The following is a 26981-nucleotide window of genomic DNA, read 5'->3' as shown; positions in this document are numbered from 1 at the left end:
AGCAAACAATGCCTGGATGGGGATGACTTTCCACTTGCTTCTTGTTTACTATCCTTAGTCTTTGAAGCTGTTTTAATGAAGTTATTTTATTGAAAGAAGGTTTAAAAATATACATTTATTTAAATGTGAATGCATTTTATGCTTTTTTTTTTTCAACCATACAATTAATTAGAAAAAACTGATGGAAATTCATCCCCGGTCTATCTGAGAGTCATTGCCGTCTGACAGCTAAATGGTCATGAGTCTTACGTTTTATCAAAGATTGTCACAAATGATCCCAAAAGTTGGTTGGACTCACGGTGCAGAAAAATTAAGGAAAATCACATTTGTACAAACAGAACTGATCAACTATGGCACATTAAAGTTGCTGGGATACAAAGCAAAGACAAAAATGCACCGCACAGCCTCCCACTTGGCTTTTTCTAAAGTGTTAAGAGCACAATGGCATTTGTCCACAAAGGTGTCGGATAAAAAAAGTGCTCCATTGTTTTTGTCCATTTGCAAAATTATTTTTTTTTTTTTTTTTTAAACTTGGTACTTAGAGAATTTCTAAAAATCATAGTTCAATTCAATCAACAAATGTTGCATTATCTCTCAATAATGCATTTTAAACACTCTCCAGTTGGCAAATTGTTATACATTATTCACAGAATATATATTAAAAATAGAAATTTGTGAAAAAATTCAAAACCACATGGAAGACAGAGAATTGCCACTTACATGCAAAAGGAAAACCACAATGAACAATCGTGCACACACAACCTAAAAAAAAACAACAGCTAACAGTCAAATTTTAAAGCATCAGCTTCCACCACACACACACAAAACACTAACGATAAAGATAGATCTATCTAATAGATAGACATTCCATCTAATATCAGACTTTAAGGCTAGTTTTTTGTTGTTTTGCACCAACATATTTTATAAATACTGAATGAAAATACTGCATGTGTCGCTGTCCTATTCAAATACAATGTCAAGAACTCAAAACAGTTTTTTTAACTTAAAAAATGCCATAAAATGCCTGTTATGTATAACCCAGACTCATTGAATCTCACATCAGTTTCACAACACAGTAACGTGCTAAAATCCTTTTGTCAACTAAACTAAGCAAAACAAAAACAATGGAAACTATATCCATATTTTTTCAGGTGTCAGGTCCTATTTTTTCTTTTATTGTAGCTTTTTTTTTATTTTCAGTGGACAGCAATATTCACACCACCTTGAGGTTGGGGGCGTTGGGTTGAACTCCTGTTTGGATCTGCTACTCCTTCCTTGAGGGCAGCACTCTGAAAAAGAAGTAAAGTTGGAGGCACAGGTCAGATAGATCCAAATGGACAGAAAGTAGAGTGTGAATGAATATGAACTGGCACTGAAACAGCCTTGAACTATGAAGAACCAGAGGAGTGAGAAACAGGTTGAAACATGCTTTGGTGTTTAAAGTTCTTCTTTCCTGAAGTATCTCCTACCAGCTAATGGTAAAAAAAAATATTGTTTTCTCTTATGTACTAATGTAATCTCACTTTTCATGCAGTGTTCACCTGTTGAGGCTGCACAGTGGTGGGTTTCTGCCCTTGAGGAGAGCGAACAGGTGACCTGGAAGCACTGGAAGATCTTGCAGCCAATGTTTGATTCATCCTTGCCAAAACCACCTCAGCAATGAGCTGACGATCCTCTGCCTGGTGATCCCCAACCAGCTGCATAGATGAGCCTACAACCTAGAACATGGGTCCAACAATGGATTATGACTGGCCACTGGTGGGTACCGGTCCATATAGTGTAATGAACCAGGTCTCGTACGCACGGGAAGTACGTACTCCCGTACCGTACTTCGACCGGCATGGGAGTACGTGAGTACAGTCCCGGGAGTACACTCCCGTACTCCCATACCGGTCGAAGTTTAGTGTTGGAGACACCAAATGGACTCTTTTTTTCCATGTGTTCCAAACAGTCAAAGTTGCTGAATGTTTGACGACACAAGTAAGAAAATCAGTGTTGCCTTAACAAGAATTTGAGGATTATGCTTGTAAAACAACAATTATACAAAAAATTACTCCAAAAAAACATACTTTACAGACAAATACACCAAATGAAAAAAATATAAAAATTAGTAAAAAAAAAAACCCAAACATTTTTCATGTGCATGTCCCATAGAATTAAACCAGGGAAATTGCACACACTATTTTACTTTGCACCCGCAAATATACCTCCTTTATAACACTACAGAGTATGTATACCTCTTTGTACATCCAACCTTCAAACACATACTCATTTGGCCATAATTGACAACTCTACTTAAACTCCAACTATATGAATACATACAGTACTTTCAACGGGCACTGTATTGGTTACTATAAAGATAAAAATCGAAATTAGTTCATGTTGAAATAATTATTAGTCTATTCTCTTGGAGGACAGAAGTTGTCATAATGTGTTTTAAGGTTAAGGCAAAGGTTAAACCAAATTTGTGTCTTAGTGTTCCTAAAACAAAACTTAATTAGGGCTTTAAAAATCATGAAATAAATCAATAGGGAATTCAGTTTAAAACCAGCCTCTTTTTCCCACCTCACCTATCCATCTGTTGTTACCCCTTTTTTCATCTAAATACGGGGCGCCGCTCTTGTGGCGACCCACAGTTCTCCCGTTCCTGTCTCCCCACATTATAAGTGTTATATATGTGATTGTCTTTTCATGTTTTCTTGAACGGGATGAAACTGAAATGAAATTTCGTTGCTCTGTAACGTGTGCAATAACACATAAAGCTGATTCTGGTATTTGATAATTATCTAAGCATCATCTACAAATCTCACAGGAGCAGAAAGAACATTACTAAAAGCATCTTCTCATTGGATGTTCCCCAACCACTGCCGCCCACCACCCACGAAAAACAGGACGAAAACAAAATGTTTTTGCATGTAATGCAGCACTGTATGTGTGCTGTAACTTTTATTTAGGGGCGTCAGTCTGTTAACAATTAAAGAACATTTGTATTAGGATGTGGGAAAGAGATAGTGTTCCTTTTCAGACAGAGAAGTTCAATATTGAGTGATTTCACAGGGTAACATAGCCAGAATCTATAACTATCTCCTCTTTAATGCTTGAATTGATAAATAAATGTGAACTATTACACCACAGACATGAGCAAAAATCATTACAACGTTGACACCTATTTTTCCTTGCAGTCTTTTACATAATTGCTAAAAAAAGACATCTCTGTACAGTGTTTGCCAAGAAGTTATCTATAGTAAAACGGCATCTTGGGCTACTTGCCCATCTCTTCCTGTTTAATGAGATCAGACTAGTCGAAAGCTAAACACCTGAAGTACATTATTTGGTAGGAAAATGCATGCAAACTCAGAGTTCTGCCTTTCGGCACCCAGAATTTACAGTCTGCCCCATCATTAGTTGATCATAATCCTCCGTCAGCCTGAGGTAGTCGTGAATGTGGAGCGTTTCAAGCTGCTTAAAGCTTTTACATGCTTTATCTCAAGCAGTTTGGGTTTTAGTCTCTGACTCACTTCAGACTTTCTCATTATAAACATTTGGAATCAATGATATTTGCCACTGTCAGCAATGAATAAAAGCATTTGCTCATGTAGAATTTTTCTATTATGGTCTATGCTTTATTTTGAAGGGGATTTTATTCTATGTGGTGCTGTTGATGCACAATTGAAGTTAGGGATTTTAATTTTCCCAATAATTACTTTTATTTACAATATTTGACTAAATTACAATAATTACAATTATAAAATATATTTTTTTTCTTCTTTTGTCTTTTCAATGGCTCTTTTTCCAATTGACACCTATTAATATTATTATTATTATTATTGTGGTGGAGATTTTATTGAAATATAAGGCTACATGTCATAGATTGTTCTTTTCATACTGCAAGGAAAGACGTGTGAAGAATGAGGTACTGCAAACATATTAACTTCAATTTATTTCAATGCCTTTACTGTAACAAAGTGTCTATTCTGGCTGTTGAACATTGTGACACTGTTTGTGCGAATTCAATTGTCATTTTATTTATTTTTTGTGTTTCCATATTTTATTATGCCTTTGCGGAACATGTATATTCTATATGTCATTAAACACATTTGTGTAGTTTGTTTTAAATGTTGTATTTTCAGACGTCTGAAAGTGTCTGGATGTTCAGAACTCTACTTCTGACTTTGTGATCCACCTTTATCATGCTTGATGAACTGGCAGGTGTGTGTCATTAACTCCTTCTCTTCTGATTGGTGAGTGAGGGGCTTTACTTCATTCATAGGATATACTCAGAGACTCAGGACAGCATTAGAGCTGCTCATTCTCTAAAATGGCTGGCCTGGTGTTTTTGAGGTATCAGATATGAAACAATAGTTGTGTAGTTTCAGTTGCTCATGTTCTGATGATGCTCTTGCTTTCTTTTTGTTTTAGGGCTCTGATCTTTGTTTTGTTGGTGTGTGCAAGCCACAGCTACCAAATAAAGATTGGTTAAAAAGCTCTTAATCTTTAAATTCTAGATATTTATGATGTAGGCTAAAAAAAAAGGCTGCCTTTCAGGTTCTGGCTCTGGATCTTCTGGCTGAGGGGCTCCGGTGCTCCCTGGAGGTTCAAGCCTTGGACTGCAAGGTGTTGTCCCATCCCGCCCTGGAGTACAGGGCGGGATGCAGCACCAGACTCTCCCTCCAGCTCTGCGTTTGTGGGCCCTGTGGTTTCCAGCTACTACCCTGCTAGTGCAGTAGTACCCAATGTGGAACCAGCTCTACTGGCAAAAACTCCTCAGAGGCCTGCTTGACCAGTCTGTGGATTAACTGGTAATGCTGTATGTGTTGTGCTTTAAGAAGTTTCGTGAAGGGTTGCTCCTCAGTCCCCTGAAGGTCCTTCTGGTGACCCTTCTGCAGCAGGAGGAGGTTTTGCACCTGAAGACTCTTTGGTCCCCCAGTGCCTGAGTTCACAGCAGGTGAACTCTCCCATGTGGAGAAAAGCTTCGAGCATGGCAGCATCGATCGTGAATCGCAACAGCAAGGAGAGCGTCCTGGACGCCCCTTTTTTCCTGGTGCAGTGCCTGGACTTCCTATTGGTCTTGCAGATGGCCTTGGTGCTGGTGGTCTGCCTGTTGCCAGTTTCCCAGGACCTCCTGGTTACCCAGGCCACTACTGGTACCCCTCCTATGATTGGATGTTCCTGACTGGTCAATACCCTCCAGGTACGGTCTCTCACTTTAGTTCCAGCTTTGAACAGGGCAGGGACAACTGGCGTGATTCCCACTACTACCCTGTACGACCGGGCTCACCGGGTGGCCCTGTCATCCCCACCAACCCACATCCTGGTAAACCTGTGGCACAAGTGGGTGCTAAAGCTTGAATGAGTTTGAATAAAGGTTTTTCAATACTCCCAACCTTCATGTCTATATCTTTGAAAGTCAAATACGTAAAATTTGAAACGATGAGACTATTGACCTTACAGCAATAATTTACAGTCTCAAACAAATAACCTAGGAAGATATTGTTTAGTTCCTTTGCGTCAAACTTTAGAATTTACCTTGAACTTTTTTTGTTGAAAGAACTAGTTAATGTGACTATCAGGAATTGGTGTATCAATGTTTTCAGTCCTCTGACTCAACCATTTAAAAAAAAAAAAAGGAAGTGTATTGATACAGAAATGTGACCTAAACTGAATTTTTTTTTTTTTACACTAAACCTTTAGTTATCTCCTCACCAAGTTTCACCTTTAACATCATTAGAATTATAAAATCCCTCTAGAATTGAAACAATGTATAGCCCTCCATTTTTATTACTATCAATGAGAGAAAAATCTGAAACGCTTACTTAAAGGGGACATATGCTAAATCCACTTTTTTATCCCTTAAATGCATTTTGTTGTATATTAAGTGTTTAGAAGTACAGAAAAGTTCAAATTAATCTCTTCAGGTGCTCCATTGCTATCTTTATATTTTGTTTTGGTCATATTTTTCAATCTGTTTCGATTTTTCTATTCTCTTATGTTTTTCGAACAATAACGTCACAGTATTTGCAGCGGAACTGCCAAATTAGGTCATCGACTCCAGGCCCAACACTTCGAGCAATCCGCCATTTTTATTTCTCGCTTTTATTTTATAGTCCAAGCTCAAGGATGCCGAAGTTACGAGAGGATAAGTCAAAATGTTTGGTTGTTGGATGTAGTAACCCACACGCTTCATTACAACGTCTCCCAGCATCAGAACCTTTTCAAAGTGCCTGGTTGAGTTTTATTTTTCATGGAAATGTACCCACATCTGTGGGTAAGGTCATTTTTGTGTGCGCGAAGCACTTCAAGGATGACTGCTTCAGCAACCTCCTCCAGTATAAAGAAGGATTTGCCGAAAGACTTTGTCTGATTGAGGGTTCAATTCCTTCTATCTTTGGAGACGACAAACAGAGCACTTCAGTATGCTGTAAATAACGCTAAAAAGTGTGACGATAAGTCGTCCTTATCATTTTGTTAGCATTAGCAGTTGCACCATCTTCATATGTTAGCGCTTTGTGCTCGTTTTAGATCCTTGATGATATGGCCTACGTGATTTAATTTAAGTCTAAAGTTTTCATTAGTCATTTAATTTTGCCGTTTTTGTCTCCGAAAAGACTGTATTAAAATGCATTTTGTGACGTTAGCTTGGCGCTAGCATTAGCTTGGCGCTTGTGTTAGCTCACTTGTAAACATCCATATAAAGACGTTGTTCTGCAGGTTCATCATCTTCATTTTCATCTTGCTCTGCCGGGTCCGACTCTGGCTCGAACATGTAAGGCTGGATGGACAAGTCTTCCGTTGTTGACATTTTGTAAATAACGTGTGAATAAAACGGTTCTGCACCTCTATGTAATCGTATCTCTTCTATTAAACTACAAAAATGGCCAAACAGGGTGGAGTTGTCACCTCTGCAACCTGGAGAGGGGGCGGGGTATGAAGTGTCTCATTTGCATTTAAAGAGAAGCACATCAGTGCGGAGCTATAATAATGAGGAATTCAGACCCAAGCATTGCAGTTCCACTTTATATAAACCACAACTGATTTATATGTAAAAAAAAAAAAAAAGGAATGATTTAAAAGCGTGATGTCTCCTTTAATTCAAAATTGAAACTTCAACCAAACTGCAATGTATTCAACCTGACCTGTTCCAGTACATTAGACTGGAACTTTTGCACACATTCCCAATCTTGAATGGTTATGTGGGAGGAATCACTGCGTCCACTTAGTTAATTTTTTTTAATTAACTGCACATTCTAAAAATGAGAAGGCTTTAAAGTATGGCAAAAATGTGAAACAAGAAATTTGAGGTAAGGTTATAGAAAATCTCTAAAGTAGCAGTTATAAAAACCATAAAACAGATGTAAGACTTGGAGAACACCTAAAATCTGAAACTCTAAAAATCAGGCATTGGTAAGTAAATGATATATTGCTGACATGGCTCTTGGCTTTCACTTTAATTTCCCTTTCTTGGTAAAAAAAAATTCTCACCTCGGTGATGTAGTCATTACCATCTTTTCCACAAATGGCTTTGACAGCACAGATATCAAGCCCTCCAAAGATCTCTGAGCAGGTATCGACCCACATTTTATACCTGTCAAAAAAAACAGGACAAATAGATTTTCAGCCTTTGGGCAATACAAATAAATTAAATGTCAATACATGTATACATTTTTTTTTTTTTTTTGCTCTAAAAGCATACGATCATGTTAACCAAAAACATTTTTCTATACATCTGTGACAGTAAATGACAACCAATAATAACCTTGAATGTTTATTTTATGTTTTTTACTTTATTAATGTGGTCATTGCTATTATGGTATCATTTTTATTAGTAATATCATTGCTGCTATTTTTCATTACTATTGTATAATAGTGGTTTTTAAAATGTATTATTTAGAGATTTACTTATATTTTGTTGGTTTTTACTTTCTTTTTTTCCCACCATCCAATAAATAATAGCATTGATACTACTGTTGTTCATCCTTTTGAAAAACAGTTTGAGATGAGGAATTACAGTAAGTTTCTCATTTAAAACCACAAACAGGTCCTAATGCTAAAGAGCTTATTTTGTGTCCTCTAAAAAGCAATCTTGAAACATTATGCATCAGTTTAATTATCGCAAACTATGAAAAACTAAAGTCACAGTGGTGCAATAAATCCACCAAAGTGATGACTTGTATATTGTAACCTTGTTATGCATAACAAACATGTGCAGCACCAGAACACAGAAGCATCTCTAATATTCATGTGTTTGCTTACTTGTCCGTCATGGCTACTTGTTCCAACATGGCTGAACCAGTGTTGCTTTTCCAATTACCAGAGAGAGACGTTCGCCTGGAAACGAGAAGGAGATGCAACCTTTTATTGCTGGACATGTGACCTTTAATTACAAAAGATATCATTACAGGTAATTGAAGGCCAACAGCCTTGTAGGAGGAAAGGTGAGTTGTCATATCCATCAGACACAACATGATTAATAGGTGTCGGCTTTACGAGAAGTGATGACACGCAATGTTAATACATACTGACCCTTGATTCCCGAATGGAAGACACACTTTACTTTCATCAGAAAAGAGGACCTTGGACCACTGGCCAACAGTCCAGTCCTTTTATTTTTTCTCTGCATAAACTGAAGTAAATGGTAATTTCTTCACAGTATTCTAATGTTTTAAAATCCTGTTTTCGTGGGTTTTATGAGCTGGAAGCCCAAATTATGTAAAAATAAACAAATTCTTGAAATCGTTTAAATTGTAGGCCCTGAATTTATAATCTATGAATGTTTAACTTTTTGAATGGAATTATGGAAAACTTTTCCATGAAATTCTATTTTTTGTCACTGTGCTAATTTCTGGAGTAAGATTATTGTTATGAGCCCAAATTATACATTTCTGACTCTAAAACCCCACAAAATTAATACGGTGTAAATGAGTAACCATGGAAACACTTACATGTAAGCCTTGTAGTCAGCACCGATTTTCTGAACCCTGATGTCATACTTGGCGTCTATGAATGGCTCTGTGGTACAGTAAGTCTGAGTGATGGCTACCACACTCGCAATATCCTGGAAGTCACTCAGGTTATCCACCTTTACCTAAAAGAGAAAAAAAATTACGTAAAATAACAAATGTTTATTGAACAGGATGGGTTAATGCTCGACTATTCAGCAGAATTAAATAGTGGTATTAGACTTGTTTGATATTATCCTAACAGAAGTAATTATCAAACAGAAGGCCTATTTAACTACTTAAAATGAGTATGACATTTTCTTCGCTATTAAACATGAAAAAAATTATTTATTATTATTTTACATGTTATATAATAAAAAGTATAAATGTTACGTGAAGTCAAGAAAGAATCTTTATTTCATGTTTTATAAAAACAAGGTAATAGTTTGTCAGGAGATACATTGTTGACGTTACTGTTAAAAATTCACTTCCAGCTGCTGAATGTCATATATGTAATCTAACTTAGTTATTTTCATAATCAAGTAATCAGAAACGTAACTAAGTTACACTTTAAAGGAGTACTCAGTAATCAGTAAACACTAAACCCAAATAAACTCAAAAAAAATTGAGGAAATCCATTGCCTCAATTTTTGAAAGTTGATTAACTTAAAAGTCAACATTTTCCAGAGCTTAAAATGTTCAATGACTGGCTACTTGTGCTTTTTGATAACAGTTGAATTAAAATGCTAGATGTATTATGAATTAAGTTTTTTTTTTTTATTTTTATTTTTTTAAATAATCCCTATTTGAAACAACAGGAATAACAGGACTTTATCATTTTTAGCATGTAATTGCCTACTAATTGTATTAAGTTATACTTAAGTTGTGTTTTTAGGTTATCCTTATACAAAAAATATATAGTTCTATTTCCTAAAAAAAATGTAAAGTAAAATGTTATGTTACACCAACTAGTAGAACTTTTTTTATTTAATTACTTTCGGTTTACAGTGTAGTCAGTTTCTTTTTAAACACTGCAGTTTAATACAATTATTTCTTTATTTTGGTCATTTCACGTCTATTGTAATATGTTGTCTTATATTTTTGGCTCAAATATTTTTGGCTCAAATACCTGAAAAATTCTAATCTACTGCTGAATATCAAACTTACAATATGGAAAGCCTCATATTATGATATCACAGTGGTCATGCCATTAGGCTGATGATTTCTAACCGAGTTTGGAAGAATAGTGCGTAAATGAAAATAAAGGCCTATACTGTAAGGTTTCACTTTTACCTTTCCCATTCCAGAGTGTGCATGACCAATCTTAACCACCACCGGGAGGCTTGGAGTTGTAATCTGAAAAAGACATAAAAGAGCACATAACATTACAGCAATACTATATGAAACAATAGCTACAGATGTACCCATTAACAGATCACTATATCCAAAGGAAGATTACAAGAAAAACCAGTGTGTTGACAGAAGTGCTGTCTTTTATGTACAACGTGGTCTGATTGCGTAATGCTTTATATCAGGACAAGATTCCCCTTTAATTAGGGCTGGGCAAAAAACGATTTAATCAAATTTGTAAATAAAAACTATTTTTATTTTGCAAATTCGAGTTTAAATTTTTTATTGATTTGTTTTTTCCCACCACAGTTTTTTCGGACTTTTTTGCATTCTGATGTGAGCCAGCCCCTTCTTTGTTTACATGTGTGTACCCTTTGAGTAGGCTATATGTGTGCATCAGGCATGTTTCATTTTTTATTCGCACTATGCTGAGATGCTAAGGGAAGAGTTTATTATTCTTTTAATTGTAATGTTATATGTTATAAAATATGTAGTTATCTGATTTATTTATCAGAAAATTTAAGCTACAAAGCTAAGAAAACCAAAGTATAAGGTTAGTAGAGTTCAACACAACCACTAAAAACAGCAAATATGTTGACTTGTACCTAGAATTTCCCCTTGAATGGATTTGTATCGTTGAAAGGAGAATCTCGTTTTGACATATTCTTGCTTCATCCTTTAACACCCAAAGAGAACAAAGGAAGAAGCAAAAGATGGTCGTTCTTCTTTTGCTGCGTTTGAGGAGGCTGTCCCTAAATTGTTTAGCACATAAGAGGCTCCCTGTGTGCAAACCGCTCAGCATTCAAGACCAGACTGTGAGGGGATCCAACTATTGTAGGTTTCTCAGTGTGTTGTCCACAGAGAGGGAGGGAGTGGAACGAGGAACAAAAAAAAACAGAGATCAGAGGCTACAGAGGCAGGCTTCCCTTCAGCTTGAGTTCTTTTGCTACATCGTGAATTCTCAGCTCCAAACCTATGAGATATTTTCAATAACAGCTGCCTTTCAGCTCAGGAGAGCTCCTCTTCCACCTCTCCATCTCTGTATTTTGCTTTTGCCTGATTTGTACAAGAACAGGAGAGTTTGAAGAGCGTTCTCTCAAATTGTTGGAGTGGGAACCATTAACCAGAGTCATCATCATCATCATGGTGGTGGTGTCCCAGGAGCAGAGCATGGGTTTGGGGCTCTGGGTGCTCCTTCTGCTTGGTGCAGGAATGGAGGAGGCAGTGGAGGGATGTAGCTGCCACCCTGCACACCCGCAGCAGCTCTTCTGCAGCGCTGAGATCGGTGAGTTATTGACAGTGAGGTGTATTATGTTCCTCTTTTATCGTGCTTATTAAAGGTTTATACTCTTTTTGAATACAGAATTGACTCTAGTCAAAGATAAGTGACCTTATCTGTATGAACAAAAGCCTTTGATTTCTAAGCAATAATACCATGATGTTTTCCACAAGAATTTGGGAGTGTTATGATAAAGAAGTGCATCCATATTGATTTTGCACAAAGGGTGAAAAACTGGAGTTAACCTTTTTAAATTGGGTTTTCAAATAGTCCAAAGCATGCATATTCCCTCTTAATATCATATCATATGGCTTCCAAATGCACAACATCCATAGCTAATCAGCTAATAACATGGCAGCCAGTCAAGTTATCTACATTTTTTTATACAGTCTTTCTTTGATGCAATGTAGTCTTCAACTAAGATGACCTTTGACCTAACAACACATAAGCAATAGAATATCAACACCAGGCAGGCCTACACCAGAAGAGGAATCTGAAGTAGCTTATATTCATTCTGCGACATTCAAGATCGTAGGATCAGAAATGTGATATTTGACATTCATATACAGTCACAGACATTTACGGCAAAATAAGACAGCAGTTCAAAATCCGAAAATACATAAATTGCATTTAGACAGCATGGAGATGTTGGTAATTTGTTTTTAATAATGATTCATTGTCTCTAAAAGTGAAAAACTGATGTTTAAAAATGCTATTTTTGCAATGACTCCAATTAATAACATGAGTGAAATCCAAAATGTGAATTTAAAAAAAAAAAAAAAAATCTCTTTTTTTTTTTAGTTAAAATTCACGTTTTCCAAACATAATCCACCATGACTCCAAAATGTCATCTTTTTTTTTTCAATGATCGTTGAAAGCATTTTCAGCAATAATTTGACAGTATGTGTTTACACTACTGTTAATTAAATATTCTAAAAACGTATACACAAGGCTCAATTTGTGACAAATCTAAAATCTGTGTGGATGGTGTGTGTAGAACAGTCTAAAGATGTGCTGTAGCAAGTTTGGTGTCAATTGAGCAGAAATTATGAGAAGTTTTACAGTTTTTGGATAACAAAACAAAAACAACTTCATAGTGTGCAATAGGTTTGAGCATACACGTGTTTTTTTTTTCTGCATTGGGTATACGTTCTGCTGAAAGTTGCAAATCTGTAGCATATATTGTTGAGTTGTTGTGAATTTTCTGTAGCGCCACCTTTAGGACCTTTAGGGCAGTCTGGCATGGGAATGGACCTTTGTGCAAAATGTGGTGATTGTTCGTGCATGGGAAGTAAGAAAGAAAGAAAGAAGAACAGGATAACGACAGATCAGTCCCCTAACATCTCAAACTGGTTTCTATAACGCATTTGCATTGGTCTCTTCAGCCAGTATATCTCACACCAGTTAAGCACCTTTAGGATGACAATGAACCAAATGTTTACATCATGGACGATTAAAACACACATTTATGGCAAAAGCTTGACGGTATCGTATCATTCAGGATCATCATTTCTCAGAGGTGTTTGAATATCTGGTCATGAAGAGGTTCAAAAAGCAACATGAATGAAGACAAATCTGGAAATGACACAAAGTAAAAAGAATGGTCACTTTTATTCAAGTCAGTATACACTATACAGTAAAATGTATAGGACAACTTCAAAATAAATATCTCTGCTTTACATGCTCTTTTTTTTCCCAGCACATAGAAAACCAACCCTAATACTTCCCATCTGCCCATTTCTTTCTGTATTTCTTTTCTGTATGTCTTTCCCTTTGCGAACACCATCCAATCTTCCAGCACAAAGCCCAAAACCAACACAAGCTCTGACTTTGTGTACTTGGCTGCAAAGTGTGAAGAGCTGGACTATGTGCCCCTGTCCGGGGTCACTCTTCAACAGAACAAAGAAAGATGTAGAAAAGTACTGGTTGATAAAGGAAAGTAGATCTTTTTTTTGGGGTCATTCTCTTTTGATAGTGCTCTGAAAAATGTATAAAAAGAATCAAAGGATCATTGTGAAACCCTTTAAGACTTGCTTGTAACTGCTTCAGGTCGAACTCAAAATTAGCTCTGGTTTTGGTTTTTATCATCAATCACTGAGGTGGATGGCCTCTGATGGTTGATGATGGTTTAAAAAGGAAAATGGTAACAAACAAGATTGTAATCTAGTTTGTGTTGTGATAATATTAGATGAAGATATTTAGTTTTTTGGTTGTGTAAAGAATTTTAATTGGACCAAATACCGTGGAGATATTTTAGGAATGCTGCCCCACAACTGGAAGGTCTTGTGTTTGTTCTCTAGTATTTCTCTTTAGATTTTTTTCTGAGTCTGCACTATTAAATTAAAAAAAAAATAACACAACAAATAAATATCTTAGTCAACCCTACGGTGGATTATGATCCATTCACTGTATGTCCTGCTATGCACCCTGTCAGTTTAAATAAGTTCTCTTGTGCTGCGACCCTGGATAAGTGGGTATAGAAAGTGGATTGTTGTGTTTTAAACTAATTTTAAGAAAGACAATTATTAACACCCCACAACCCTGAAAAAAGGAGCAAGTGGGTCAGAAAATGGATGAATGGAATTTATTCACAGTTTCTGACATTATTGGGATTTCAATGAACGACACATTTAGGAAAACATATCCACTATAACACCTTTTTAAGGCTTTTATTCCCCAATAACTAGTCAGTTTTGGTGGTTTCAATATTTGGCAGATTTATTGGCTAGAGTGAGGAAGTTATTCTTTTGTAAACTGGTGTAAACTGTATGTCAATATGGTGGTGTTTATGGGCTAAACAGTAACATTAGACAGTAAAAATGTCAGTCTATGATAAGTGATTTTTCATTTAAAGCAGTAGCGTGAGTTTCTTGTCTTCCTTTTTCAGAGCGGCCACCACTTTTTGAACTCAGAAACAACAAAGTAAATCCCTCGTTTGCCCTGAGTGTTGAGAAGGTGACTTTTCCTTTGGTGGTGTCTATGGTTACAGTGTACTGATTGTTTTCCAAGAACAGCCGGGTAGTGGCCTTTAGTTGACCTGAACGTGTTGTTAAAGTTGAGGAGCTCTTTGATTAAAGACCCACATCTGAGTAATATCCCAGTTACACAGACTTTAGACGATTCTCTGGCTAAATTCTTCTATTTTACACTGTGTGTGTGTGTGTGTGTGTGTGTGTGTGTGTGTGTGTGTGTGTGTGTGTGTGTGTGTGTGTGTGTGTGTGTGTGTGTGTGTGTGTGTGTGTGTGTGTGTGTGTGTGTGTGTGTGTGTGTGTGTGTGTGTGAGAGAGTGTGTGTGTGTCTGCTCGTTGGACAGAATCCAAGCCATGCCAACACAGCCTACTCCATCTCTCTCTGTTTTCTTTCCCTGTCTCTCCCAACTTCATTTCCATGTCTATAGGCTTGGTCTAATGGTCTGCATACTAACAATATTGGTGTGAAAGCTCACTGACAGTCCAGCTTTGTGACCATGACAAGGGCGCCGATTCATCTGCAAAAGGGAAGTTGGTCACTACATCAGTTCTCATGGTACAAGTTTGCAATATTTCCTTTTGGGCCTGTAGCTGTGGGGCAGATGCTTGGCCTCTTTTGCTCTGCAGGGGGTCCTTGAACTCATTCCTGTTCATAACACAGCTGCAGCACAAGTGTCTGTAACCTGGCCTGCTTAGTGCAATTATGTCCAGAACGAGAGCAAAGATTTCATGAAAATCAAGACGAAGAAAAACAACTTCATAGCAAATTTCGAATTTATTTAATGTGACCACTAAAACCTTTATCAATCCATGTTCCTAGGGCTGCTTTGCTTCAATGCACTTTTAAACATTAATAATTGAGATTAACCCATGATTCAACTCAGATGGGAAGGTTATTATAGGGTGACTAATTTGATTGCAGCAAATCTACTCTGAGATATGCTTTTCCTTAAGGAAGTGCTGATAAAAACACTGAAATAAGCAAAAAATAAGATTGAGATGGTCATAAAGGGAGAGGTTGAGTGATTCTATGACAATTTAGTTCACATGTTTGATCAAAAGCTGCACTAATGTTTCATTTGTATATATAAAAAAAAATTATTTCTGATACCAGTTTACCAGCAGTAGTAAAATCAATCAAAAAGTGGTCAAATTACTACAGTACAATAACTGCCAACTGACAACTTAGATAGTGTAACAATATTGGAATGTATATGTTTTCTTAGGATTTCACAATAAACTCCAGTTTTTTCATGCAGTGCAGAGTCATATTAGGATACTTTACTGTACAAAGGAACAAGTTCAGTGTTTGCCTGTGATTGTTTCCGTGGGCCAGTGTTGCACAGAAATGGAAAACCTGCAACTTGCACGGAACCATTGACAAGCTAGGATAGGCTACAGAAAAATGATGGCTGGATGGTTGGATGGACAGCTGTAGGATTGTCTAGCCTTTCATCCATCCATGTAACTTAAAAAAAAATTCTAAATTCCATTGGGGTGTAAGCTAGTTATCAGTGTAAAATACTAGTCAGTCACAGCCAAAAGGCCTTAATGGATTCCTGAGATGGACCTTGGGACTTCCCTGTGTGGAGTTTGCATGTTATCCCATGTTTTCTGTGGGTATTCCGGTAAACCCAAATGTGGATGTTAAGAACATTGGCCAAGGGCAGCCATACTGTATGTCTTTTGGGATTAATTTTACAGCCGAAAATCTAATTTCATCGCTCAGTCTTTGCCCTTTAACAATTTCCAAAAATGCATTTGAAGTTCCATTGGTTTGAAAACTTTAGATATTGAAATACATGCACTGGAGCACAAATATCTTCCCTCAAACAATGTCGATGTAAAAAGCTCCTCACAACATGAGTGGAAAGACATTACTTTTTTAGCTACATTATTAAATTCAACAGAATAACAAGATCCTACAAGACAATAACCTTTTGTCAGCGACAATCTTGTTTGGCTGCAGCAGCAACCATTATTCAGGACAAACGACTACTGGTGTCACTAATCTAATAAAGACAATTGTAGGATGATTCCAGGACCTCAGCTCATTAGTTTTTATATCTGTTTCAATACATTTATGCTAGGCAGCAGGTTCAGGGCAATCTTGAGAATTTAGAGATTTAAGCTGGAGATGAACTTTAGATGTAGTTTGTATGTTCCTTTACCTAGCTCGTGGCTTTGAAGTTAGACTGGATATTATTGTTGTAGAAAAGAGACATGGGAAGTTAATTTCCTTAACATTTTTTAAGGTAGGCTCTGCTGATTCTACCCTGAACAAGAGTTCTTAGAGAGCGCAAACCTTCGCCATGAGCCACATTTCCTCTTTGCCAGATATTGGCAGTTATCTGGACCAGTGATCCTGATCATGGTACCATTATCATTAACACTTTAAAGCCATGGAATGGTGTTCTATCCCCATTATTAATGATACGCTAGGTCCAAATGTATGGGCAACCTCATTTCCCCATCCAGATCCCATCCAAATGAAACTCAGTGAGGGAACTGAGGAATCAACCCGACGTAACTGAGTGAGATTTCATACAGAACAGTCAATTACAAACCAACATATTAATATGAGAGATGGAGATTCTTTTATTTATTTATTTAAAAAAAAAAACTGATTCAGAATGAGTATATTGATCCAGATCTCCATGACTTTATGAAAATGTTTTAAAGTTAGACTGTTCATAGACAAAAATATACAAACAAATAAATAAACACTGGCAAAAACATAGCCTCCTTGGCGGAGATAATAAACTGAACCACTTTCCAGTCTGTCTTTCCAACTTTACAAACAAAAACATGTTGCTTTTCAAGGCCAACTTCACAGAGCAAGCCAAACTCCTCCAACTCTTAGTTTTCTCTCTATTAACAACATGTTTCCTTTTTACCAATCTTTAAAAAGAAACATCACATTCCTTTCCAATGCTACATAGATGACATTCAGCCCTACATTTCCACCACACCTGAATCCGACTTTCGACTGCCTCCACGCTGATAAACAGCACCAAATCCTCCTCAAACAAAACACACAAGCAAAACAATTATTGAGTCGTCTTTAAGAAGCCCTGCAGGTACAGTTTGTTTCTTCAGTTGTTTTTACATGACTTTGGCCTTTCTCAGAAAACAGACTCACAGATATGTCACTATTTAGAAAAAACAGATACTCCAAATAGAGAAAATCCAGCTGAACAAAAACCTCCTAATTTCCACTTCCTTTTGTCCTTCATGGTAATGGAAAAACTAGCCCTTTGATTCACAGAGCACAATGTGCTCATCCTTTTATCAGGCAGTGATATAAAATGTGAAAAGTGGCTGTGCCAAAGTGCAGTTTCTTAGCTATGAATTAATTCATTGTGAGTTTTTCAAATAACCTTTAGCACTGTTTAATTTTCTGTGGTTTTTTTAGCACTAGCTACTGTTAATCAGAGCTTAGCGTCAGAGCTGCTCTGGTAAACCTAATTATGTTTGAATAATGTTGCAAATGTCAGGGAGTGCGCATTAACTTGCCTGTCAAAATTATGAGCAATGTACCTCAATCTGAAGTTGGACATGTTTTGGCACAGAGTTTCTATCTGGTGGGGTAACATTAACTCATTGTGAGGAGGACACAGTTTTTTGTTTTTTTTGCAGGCACTTGAGTGTACACTGCCAAGAGTATGTTTAGAGTCTCTCTCTCTGTGTGTGTGTGTGTGTGTGTGTAAGGGGTAATTGTTATTCCATTATATGTTTAATTCCCCATCGGCGGTAGACGAGGGAAACATCCTGCATTACTGATTGGATTGCTACACTGTCTAAGAAAGAAAACGGATGGAGAAATATTGGTCCTTCTATATGGGGAGCCAATTGTAAAGTTGTGCGTGGTAAAATAAACCAACTTTTTGCAACATTTAGCAACAAACAATTTTTTTTGTGTTACTTTTTGAATAGATTTACAGCAATATTTGTGAAATTACAATATACAAATATATTGTCATGGTTAAATCTAAATTTAAATTTAAATCTAAATGTTAACTCAAAATGTCACGGGGGGAACTAAATACTTAGCTAATATGCGAATTCACCGGAAGTACAAACATAAAAGCTCATTCCAGTGAATTTGCATATTAGCTAAATATTTAGTTTCACCCGTGACATTTATATTTAACATTTAAGATTTAAGTTTAACATTTAGATTAAATATTTAGATTTAACGTTTAGCATTTAGATTTACATTAAACATTTAGATTCATCATTTATATTTAAATGCAATATTTAACATTTAATTTTAGTTTTAACATTTACATTTAACATTTACATTATATTATTATATTAAAAATAAATCACAAATGTCACAAGTATTGCTGTAAATCTGGTCAAAAGTAACATACAAAAAAAAATGCACGTTTTTTAAATGTGGTTTCTTACTAAATGTTTCCAAAAGCTTGCTGTTTATTTGAGCATGCACAACTTTACAATCGGCGGCCCATACTTCTAGAATATAAATAAAACAACGAGGTAATTACAAATGCTTTGTACCGCCAAAGTTCATTTACATTCATTTATCTTCTCTACATCTTGACTCCTACATGCATTCATCACTAATGTTCATCGTCTTTTTTCTCATTGTTCTTTTAAAACAGTGATAAGGGCTAAGATCTCTGGGGAGAAGATAGTGTCTCCTAGCAACAGCTCCTCACCTTACATGAAGATGATCCAATACGAAGTCAAGATGATCAAGGTTAGAGAGTCGGTCAGCAACACTGCACACGCGAAGCATCACTTGTGTATCTGAATGCCTCTGGGGAAGCTTTACTATTTTTTCTTTGCTCTTTTACGAAAATAAATAATTCAATCTCCTGCCTTGGAAAGGCAAACTGTGAGCAACCACTGAATTTGAAGTCTGAAATAAATGAATGCAAAGGTAGCATTTAACTGAACCTCAGTGGGTAATAGTGATGTTTAGACAATTATACATCAATTGCGCACAATCTCCAAACATTGTCCTGACAGTAGTTTTTTATTTAGTTATTTTTAAACATTTGTAACTGTCAAACCTTTGAATTTATTCCAGCTTCTGCCCACACTGTGTTTACTTTAGCCTGCTTGTCTGTATGCCCAGATGTTCAAAGGGTTCGATAAGGCCAAGGACATCCAGTATGTATACACTCCAATCTTCTCCTCTCTGTGCGGGGTCAAATTAGACTCCAACAACAAAGCTGGATATCTGCTTTCAGGTAGAGTATGGCGTGATTTTGCAGCCCATTTATAATAAAGTTGCAGTTTGTAGATGGAGCTTTAAAGACAAAGATGGTAAAATTGTCCTCAACATGTTGGCCATGACTTTTTTTTTAATAAGGGTAACTCTGCAAAGCATGCCTGTGTGCAGCAAACGTTAGCAAAGCAATGCTAATAATGAGGGGTGGAACTCTTACAAGCTCTTTGGGCTTTGGGTTTTTTTCTTTTCTGTGTGCTAAATAAATAAATGAAATGAAATATAAATGAAATGAGTGCGAGCTGCCTCGCTGTCTTCCATTATGAGAAAGCTGAAAAACTGCCATAACTGTCATTGTGCTTTATAGAGGCTGTCATTTGTTTTACTAAGCAGGGAGCATGTGGAGTGATGGGAGGATTTCCATTGGCCAGTGTGACCTGGTAGAGTCTTGGGACAACTTATCAGTTTCACAAAAGAAAAATCTCAACTACAGATACCAGATGGGGTGTGAATGCAAAGTGAGTCTTTATTCTTTTGTTTGTTTTTCATCTTCCAAAACAGCTGATGAACAAAATTGATTATTTCATTCATTAATCAAACTTGTATAATGTGTTAGATGAATTTTTTTTAAATAAGTTTTGGAGTTCATATTTCTTCATACCACTACTATGGGGTGTTGGTTGTAAAGTTGTGCATGCTAAAATAAACAGCAACTTTCTGCAACATTTAGCAAGAAACCACGTTTGAAAAATGTATGTGAATATATGTATGTGTTACTTTTGACCAGATTTACAGCAATATTTGTGAAACTTGTGAAATGTTTTCTCTCGTAAAAAAAATAAATTTAATGTTAAATCTAAATCTTAATGTTAAATGTTAAATCTAAATATTACATTTAAATATTACATTTATATATAAATGTTAAATCTCAATATATTATTTTGGTATTTCTGGTGAATTTGCATATTAGCTAAATATTTTTTTTCACCCGTGACATTTAGATTTAACATTTAGACTTAGATTTAACATTTAGATTTAGATTTAACATTTAGATTAAGATTTAACATTTAGATATAGTTTTAACATTCAAATTGAACATCTAACTTTTAGATTTAACATTTAGATTAAGATTTAACATTTAGATATAGTTTTAACATTCAAATTGAACATCTAACTTTTAGATTTAACATTTAGCATTTAGCATTTAGCATTTAGATTTAGCATTTAGCATTTAAATTTAGCATTTAAATTTAACATTTATATTTAAATGTTACATTTTCATTTAATATTTAACATTTAAATTTATATTTAACATTTACATTTTGATTTAATATTTATCATTTACATTTATATTTAACATTTAGATCTAACGCTGACATTATATCTTTATAAGAAAATAAATATCACAAATTTCACAAATATTGCTGTAAATCTGGTCAAAAGTAACTTTTTTAAACATGGTTAGTTGCTAATTGTTGCAAAAAGTTGCTATTTATTTTAGCATGTGCAACTTTACAATCGGCGCCACATACACCACTACTAGTCTGTCTGTTTTATCCTTAAACAAGGAAAACTGGCCCCTGAAACAGAGTGTAAACTTAAAAAAATGAGTGAGATGAGTCATTCTTCTCCCAACAGATCAACACCTGTTACACTGTTCCGTGTGCGTCTACAGGAGACGATGAGTGCTTGTGGACAGACTGGCTGCTGGATAACAGTCTAAATGGGGAGCAGGCCCGGCAGTACGCCTGCATCCGGCGCTCTGACTCTAGCTGTAGCTGGTACCGGGGGGGACCTCCACCTGAGAAAGACTTCTTCGATATGACCGACCCTTGATTTGTAACTCTGATACAATGATAGTTACGCAGAGCTTTGGTTCAAGAACCAGGAACACACACCACACTTGGCTTACTTAGTTCAGATTGGAAGTGAAATATTTCACAACTGATTTTGTAAAAAACAGAGAAAAGAAATGGAAAGGCCCACTTTAGATTTACTGTAGGAGGCTTTAGGAGGCTGAACTTTTTCAGCAGAATGTGCTCAAAGATGGTCAGATTTGTATTTCCTGTTAATGCTAATTCACAGGTTTATCCTAACAAATGCAAGAAGTCTTTTTTTTTTTTTAAATCAGAGAAATGCTGCAAAATGACTTCACATCCACAATACATTCACGTCACCTTGTAGCTCTCACACATAATTATCATACATGGTATCATGGTTTGTTGGCATGTAAACTAAAAAAAAACACAACAACTGCCTTTTAATAACAATCCATTCAGTGTCAGGTATACTGTAAATCAGCAGCAGTTTTTATGGATTGAGAATACTGTAAAGTATCTTGGCAAAGTTGCCCTGGACAGATGTGAGGATTGACGGCTGGTGTTACTTTAGTTTTTTGACGTTATTTCAAACATCTCTCGTGACCTTTAGGTGTCTGTGGTTGCTGAACCACATGAGCATACATGTGTGAACTGCTGAGAGTGGATTTTTGTGCTCCAGAGTACTTTTGCGCCACGCTGCTGTTGCTGGTGAAGATTGTGGCGATTGTGCTATACGATCTATCTAGGGAATTTGTTGTTATGAAGTTCCCAAAGGCTTCACACTGTAAACATTTATAGCCTAACTCATCTGGACATTTTATATATCTATATTCTATTAAGTTTGACACTTTTCATTTTCATCATTTGTAAATCACATGCATACATCATTTTAATAACCACACCTTGTTATTAATCTCACTGTAGTCATTTATTGTATGCTTAGTGTCTTGGCTGAACCTTTACTATTTACTCTGCCCAAAAAAATAATCCAGCACTTTTACATGTAGAAGCTTGTTTAATTACGTGTTTAATTACAGCCTCTATTTTAGGGTTTCTCAGAATTTTGGGGGCCAAAGATTCCTACAGGGATAAAACTTTGCTAGGATCCCCTTATAATCCTTTTTGAATTTTTCAACTGGAATCTTAAATATTTGGTATTATTTATCATTATAGTATATACGATTTGATAACAAACAGCAGAAATGAACTTTAACACAACAGTAAATACAGTGTATTCAGGAATAGTAGAAATGTCTTTAATAAAATAGAAATATCTTTACATCATTTGGATAATCAATATTCTAAATGATGCAACGTGATGAGTCAATTGGAATATTCATCTATTGTGATTTTGACATGAATCCTATTGCAGTTATATCCTTTATTTAACCAGGTAAAATATACTAAGTGCATGCCATTACTTTATCATTTTTTATGGACCCACAGACCCTATTTTGAGAACCTCTGCACAAAAAAGAAAAAAACAGCGCATCCATGAAATCATCGTCTAACAAACACACTTTAAACCTTTTCATACACTGTATGATGTTTATGCACGGGTTCACAAGAACTAAATACTGGCCTTATTTGAATACATGATGAGAAAAAATAACATTCATTGATCATGAATTATTCTTTGACAATATGCTGGTAATTTAAGGATTCACCTTTTCCTAATGGTAATGTAAGGGTTTGTGTCTGCATATGAAACCCAAAAGAAGTATTTGTTAGATGTGATATTAACACAATTATTGAATTACTTCAGTGTTGTCAAAAACGTTTTTTTTTTTTTTTGTTTTATATTGAAAGAATTGTTTTTATTTATGTTTCTTTTTGTCTAAATTGAGTTTTCTATTTCTATGTACCAAAAAATGTTGTGTATAAAAAGTCTCAGTGAAACGTTTTCTCTCTTTCTGACTCATTTTTCAGCCTCAGAATTTGACAAAATGAAACTGGGGTTTAATTAAGTATTTCATTTTAATCATAAACTGTTCTAATAAGTGAGAAAAAAAAACCAACAAAAAAAGTGACCAATAATCAATATTAAATAAAATCTGAGGCAGAACATTTTAGGCAATTTCTTTGTGTAGTGATGCTCTATGTCTACATAATTTACCTAACTCATGTACAGTTCAGCCACAACATTAGGACCTATGAAGAAGTGAATACACGATTTGTCTATTGGACGCTTGGCACCAGGATACATGATGGGGAAATGAATAGTGAGCTGGTTGGGGGCTCTGGATCACAGCCTCCCGTTATCAATGCTATTCTTTTTTTTGTTGCTGTAATTAAAGATACTTTTATGGGAAAAAAAAAAAAAAAACTCCATAAAAGTTTAGTTTTATGGCATTTTCTCTCAACAGGAAAGGAAAAAAAGTTCAGCATTGTTGCCTCACCTCATCGAAACCAATGATTAATATACATCTAATAACTTTTAAAAATGTTTTAGAATATTTTAGATTTTAGATTTCATGTCTCATAGTTGAAACACAATCTAAAATCATAATGTGTCACCGAGCTGAGACAAACAGGTGAAAACACAAATGTGCAAAAAAAAAAGTCTGTTGCTAAGCTTTTTCATTTTAAGTGTAGTGCAGGGACAAAGAGAAAACGCAGTGTATGAAAATAAAGATCTTTTACCATGTCTTTGTAGTTGGGGTAGAACGTCTGGTCGATGAGAGGAAACTTCTCCTGACCCAGCCTCTTTTGATTACTGATTAGAGCGGAAAACTAGGGGAGGAGAAAAACAACATGAAGCAGACAAAAATAAAATGTGAGAATCAAGTGTGAGTGTGATACTCCACTAAGGAAATACATTGCCATCTAAGGACTGTAGTCCACAGAGGATAAAACACTGCAAAAGGAGACAGTTGTGTAGTATTTGTATCTCTAAAATCCCTTACAGCCCACGGTTTGTCACAGAAGTTGTAGATAGAGTCCAGGGAGTTGACGGAGGGAACGCCTGCATAATGTAGGCCGAGGATCAGATTCCGAAAATCCTCGTTCTGGGCCATGCTGAAAGCATGCTGTCGTACCAGGACAAAGTCCGGCTTGAAGGACCTGAAATGAGAAAATTAATCACCAGGGATAGAGTTAGTCTTGATTTATAGGAAGAAGAATAATAATCTAATCTAATTAAAATTAGAAAGTTACTCAAGAACTTATGAATAGAAAATTGATAATAAGTTCTCTGATGCAGCTCCGGTGGCCAGAAAAATGTTTGCATTTACACAAGTGGAGCCTCAGGGACAATGTTTGAAATCACTGGCTCAGTTAATTTGATGATAATGCATTCATTTTCCTGATAAGAGACTAAACAATGTCATTTTGCAAAACACATAGGGATGAAAATACTAAAAAGACTCAAATTCCATATCAGGTGTTTAAGGTTTTTCTCTACTTTCTTCCCAAATCTTTTAAATTAACAGCTTCAAGGAAAGATGACAAGCTTAATACTGTATTTCAGTAAAGTTCATACATTCTAAGTTAGTCACAAGTAAAATATAGCAGCAGGCCTGCTGTTCCTACGAACAGAACAACTCACACGCAGCAGGGGAGTATCAGAAGCAAGTGTGTCCAGAGAATTGGGAGTAGACATTTTAACTTCATGGGCTGGGCGTACCCCGTACAATAGTTTGGTTAGCGCAAGAAGTTTAGGCCAATTATCAGTCACACCTCAGCTAGGCCGACCCCTAAAACTGTGATTTCTGAGCTTTAATGTGGGTGTTGAGTCATGCTGACATGGGCTAAAATGCAACAGGTCTTCAGAGATAAGAGCTGGAAATAGGTGTCTACAAGGTAAAGAGATTCAACTTACAGTAAAACACATTCACATTCAATTCCAATGGAACAGGTCTATATAAAAGCAGGCTAGATAGATAGATAGATAGATAGATAGATATAGGAATAGATAGAGAGATAGATATATAAATAGATAGATATAGGAATAGATAGAGAGATAGATATATAAATAGATAGATATAGGAATAGATAGATAGATATAGGAATAGATAGAGAGATAGATATATAAATAGATAGATATAGGAATAGATAGATAGATAGATGATAGATAGATAGATAGATAGATAGATAGATAGATAGATTGATAGATAGATATAGGAATAGATAGATAGATAGATAGATAGATAGATAGATAGATAGATAGATAGATATAGGAATAGATGAATGGATGGATAGACAGATAGATAGATAGATAGATAGATAGATAGATAGATAGATAGATAGATAAATTGATATGGGGATGGATGGATGGATGGATGGATGGATGGATGGATGGATGGATGGATGGATGGATGGATGGATGGATGGATGGATAGATAGATAGATAGATAGATAGATAGATAGATAGATAGAGAGAGAGAGAGAGAGAGAGAGAGAGAGAGAGAGAGAGAGAGAGAGAGAGAGAGAGAGAGAGAGAGAGATCAGAATGGATGGATGGAGATGGATGGATGGATGGATGGATGGATGGATGGATGGATGGATGGATGGATGATGGATGGATGGATGGATGGATGGATGGATGGATGGATGGATGGATAGATAGATAGATAGATAGATAGATAGATAGATAGATAGATAGATAGATAGATAGATAGATAGATAGATAGATAGAGAGAGAGAGAGAGAGAGAGAGAGAGAGAGAGAGATATCAGAATGGATGGATGGATGGATGGATAGATAGATAGATATAGGAATAGATGAATGGATGGATAGATAGACAGATAGATAAATAGATAGATAGATAGATAGATAGATAGATAGATAGATAGATAAGCAGACTAAGAGTAGAGATGACAGACTGATGAAATCCCAACAAATGCTAAATAAAAAGCTTGAAAAATATTACATTTTCATTATTTTTAAGCCAGAATCTAAAAAGTGTCCAAAGAGCCCATGGCTCAGAGAAGCAATCTATGACCTGTGGGGTGAGGTTAAAATCAGTATTCAGTGGAGGGTGGATGGTGATTGGCCACGACTTGTGTGATTTCTCCTTTTGTCAGTGTGTGCCAACACGACAGCGAGGGAATGTGAGGAAGGGAAGGCGGGTGTGGGGTTGGTGGGGTGGGGGAGGTGTGGGAATTAAGAGCAAGGGAAAGAGACAGATGTAGAGGGGAGCGAGAAAAACCACAGGAAGGGCAAATAGTGAACACCACCTGCTCTTTTTGCTCCGAGAATGCTAATCAGAGACGACAAGAAAGTAAAAGGAATGACTGAAAGGACACAGCAGTTATGAAGACTGTCATCTCTTAATGATGGACAACTGACATCAGAAAAAAAAAAAAAAAAACAAAAAACACAAGACATGCTAAAATAATGCAGATTTTTCTACTATAAATGTGATATCCAGCCCTAAAGATATAACGTGAGCTGGGTTTCGACAGCCATGAGACAGGTTAGTTTTAC

General features: G+C 36.0%; 2 protein-coding genes across 3 annotated transcripts in view; one reads left to right on the top strand and one right to left on the bottom strand.

Moving 5' to 3' along the window:
• syn2b (synapsin IIb) overlaps positions 1 to 26981 on the bottom strand; it is a 64165-nt gene that overhangs the window by 3205 nt on the left and 33979 nt on the right. Inside the window, exons 4-11 of the mRNA XM_028447340.1 lie at positions 24461 to 24617; positions 24198 to 24287; positions 10230 to 10292; positions 8940 to 9082; positions 8251 to 8325; positions 7480 to 7582; positions 1542 to 1718; positions 1223 to 1289 (exon numbers count right to left, since the gene is read on the bottom strand). Of these exons, the coding sequence (XP_028303141.1) occupies positions 1223 to 1289; positions 1542 to 1718; positions 7480 to 7582; positions 8251 to 8325; positions 8940 to 9082; positions 10230 to 10292; positions 24198 to 24287; positions 24461 to 24617 (875 nt within the window). The remainder of the gene's footprint in view (positions 1 to 1222; positions 1290 to 1541; positions 1719 to 7479; positions 7583 to 8250; positions 8326 to 8939; positions 9083 to 10229; positions 10293 to 24197; positions 24288 to 24460; positions 24618 to 26981) is intronic.
• LOC114463659 (metalloproteinase inhibitor 4-like) lies at positions 11103 to 23261 on the top strand. 2 transcript variants are annotated; one of them, XM_028447344.1, is made up of 5 exons: positions 11103 to 11571; positions 19163 to 19260; positions 19642 to 19756; positions 20128 to 20252; positions 21373 to 23261. In XM_028447344.1, exons 1-5 carry the CDS (start codon positions 11430 to 11432, stop codon positions 21568 to 21570), a joined length of 678 nt encoding a protein of 225 aa, XP_028303145.1. In that variant the 5' UTR covers positions 11103 to 11429; the 3' UTR covers positions 21571 to 23261. The 2 variants fall into 2 exon arrangements, with proteins under 2 accessions (XP_028303145.1, XP_028303143.1); XM_028447342.1 differs by having other exon boundaries at positions 20125 to 20252.

The sequence above is a fragment of the Gouania willdenowi genome, chromosome 5 (genome assembly GCF_900634775.1).
Source record: "Gouania willdenowi chromosome 5, fGouWil2.1, whole genome shotgun sequence".
Taxonomy (NCBI): domain Eukaryota; kingdom Metazoa; phylum Chordata; class Actinopteri; order Blenniiformes; family Gobiesocidae; genus Gouania; species Gouania willdenowi.
The sequence above is the reverse complement of the archived record's forward strand: the minus strand, read 5'-3'. Positions and strand labels throughout refer to the sequence as shown.

Coding starts and splice junctions, on each gene's coding strand:
- LOC114463659 (XM_028447342.1), top strand. CDS start 11,430: ATGGTGGTGGTGTCCCAGGAGCAGAGCATGGGTTTGGGGCTCTGGGTG. Junction 11,572..19,162: donor CTTCTGCAGCGCTGAGATCG/GTGAGTTATTGA, acceptor CTTTTAAAACAG/TGATAAGGGCTAAGATCTCT. Junction 19,261..19,641: donor ACGAAGTCAAGATGATCAAG/GTTAGAGAGTCG, acceptor CTGTATGCCCAG/ATGTTCAAAGGGTTCGATAA.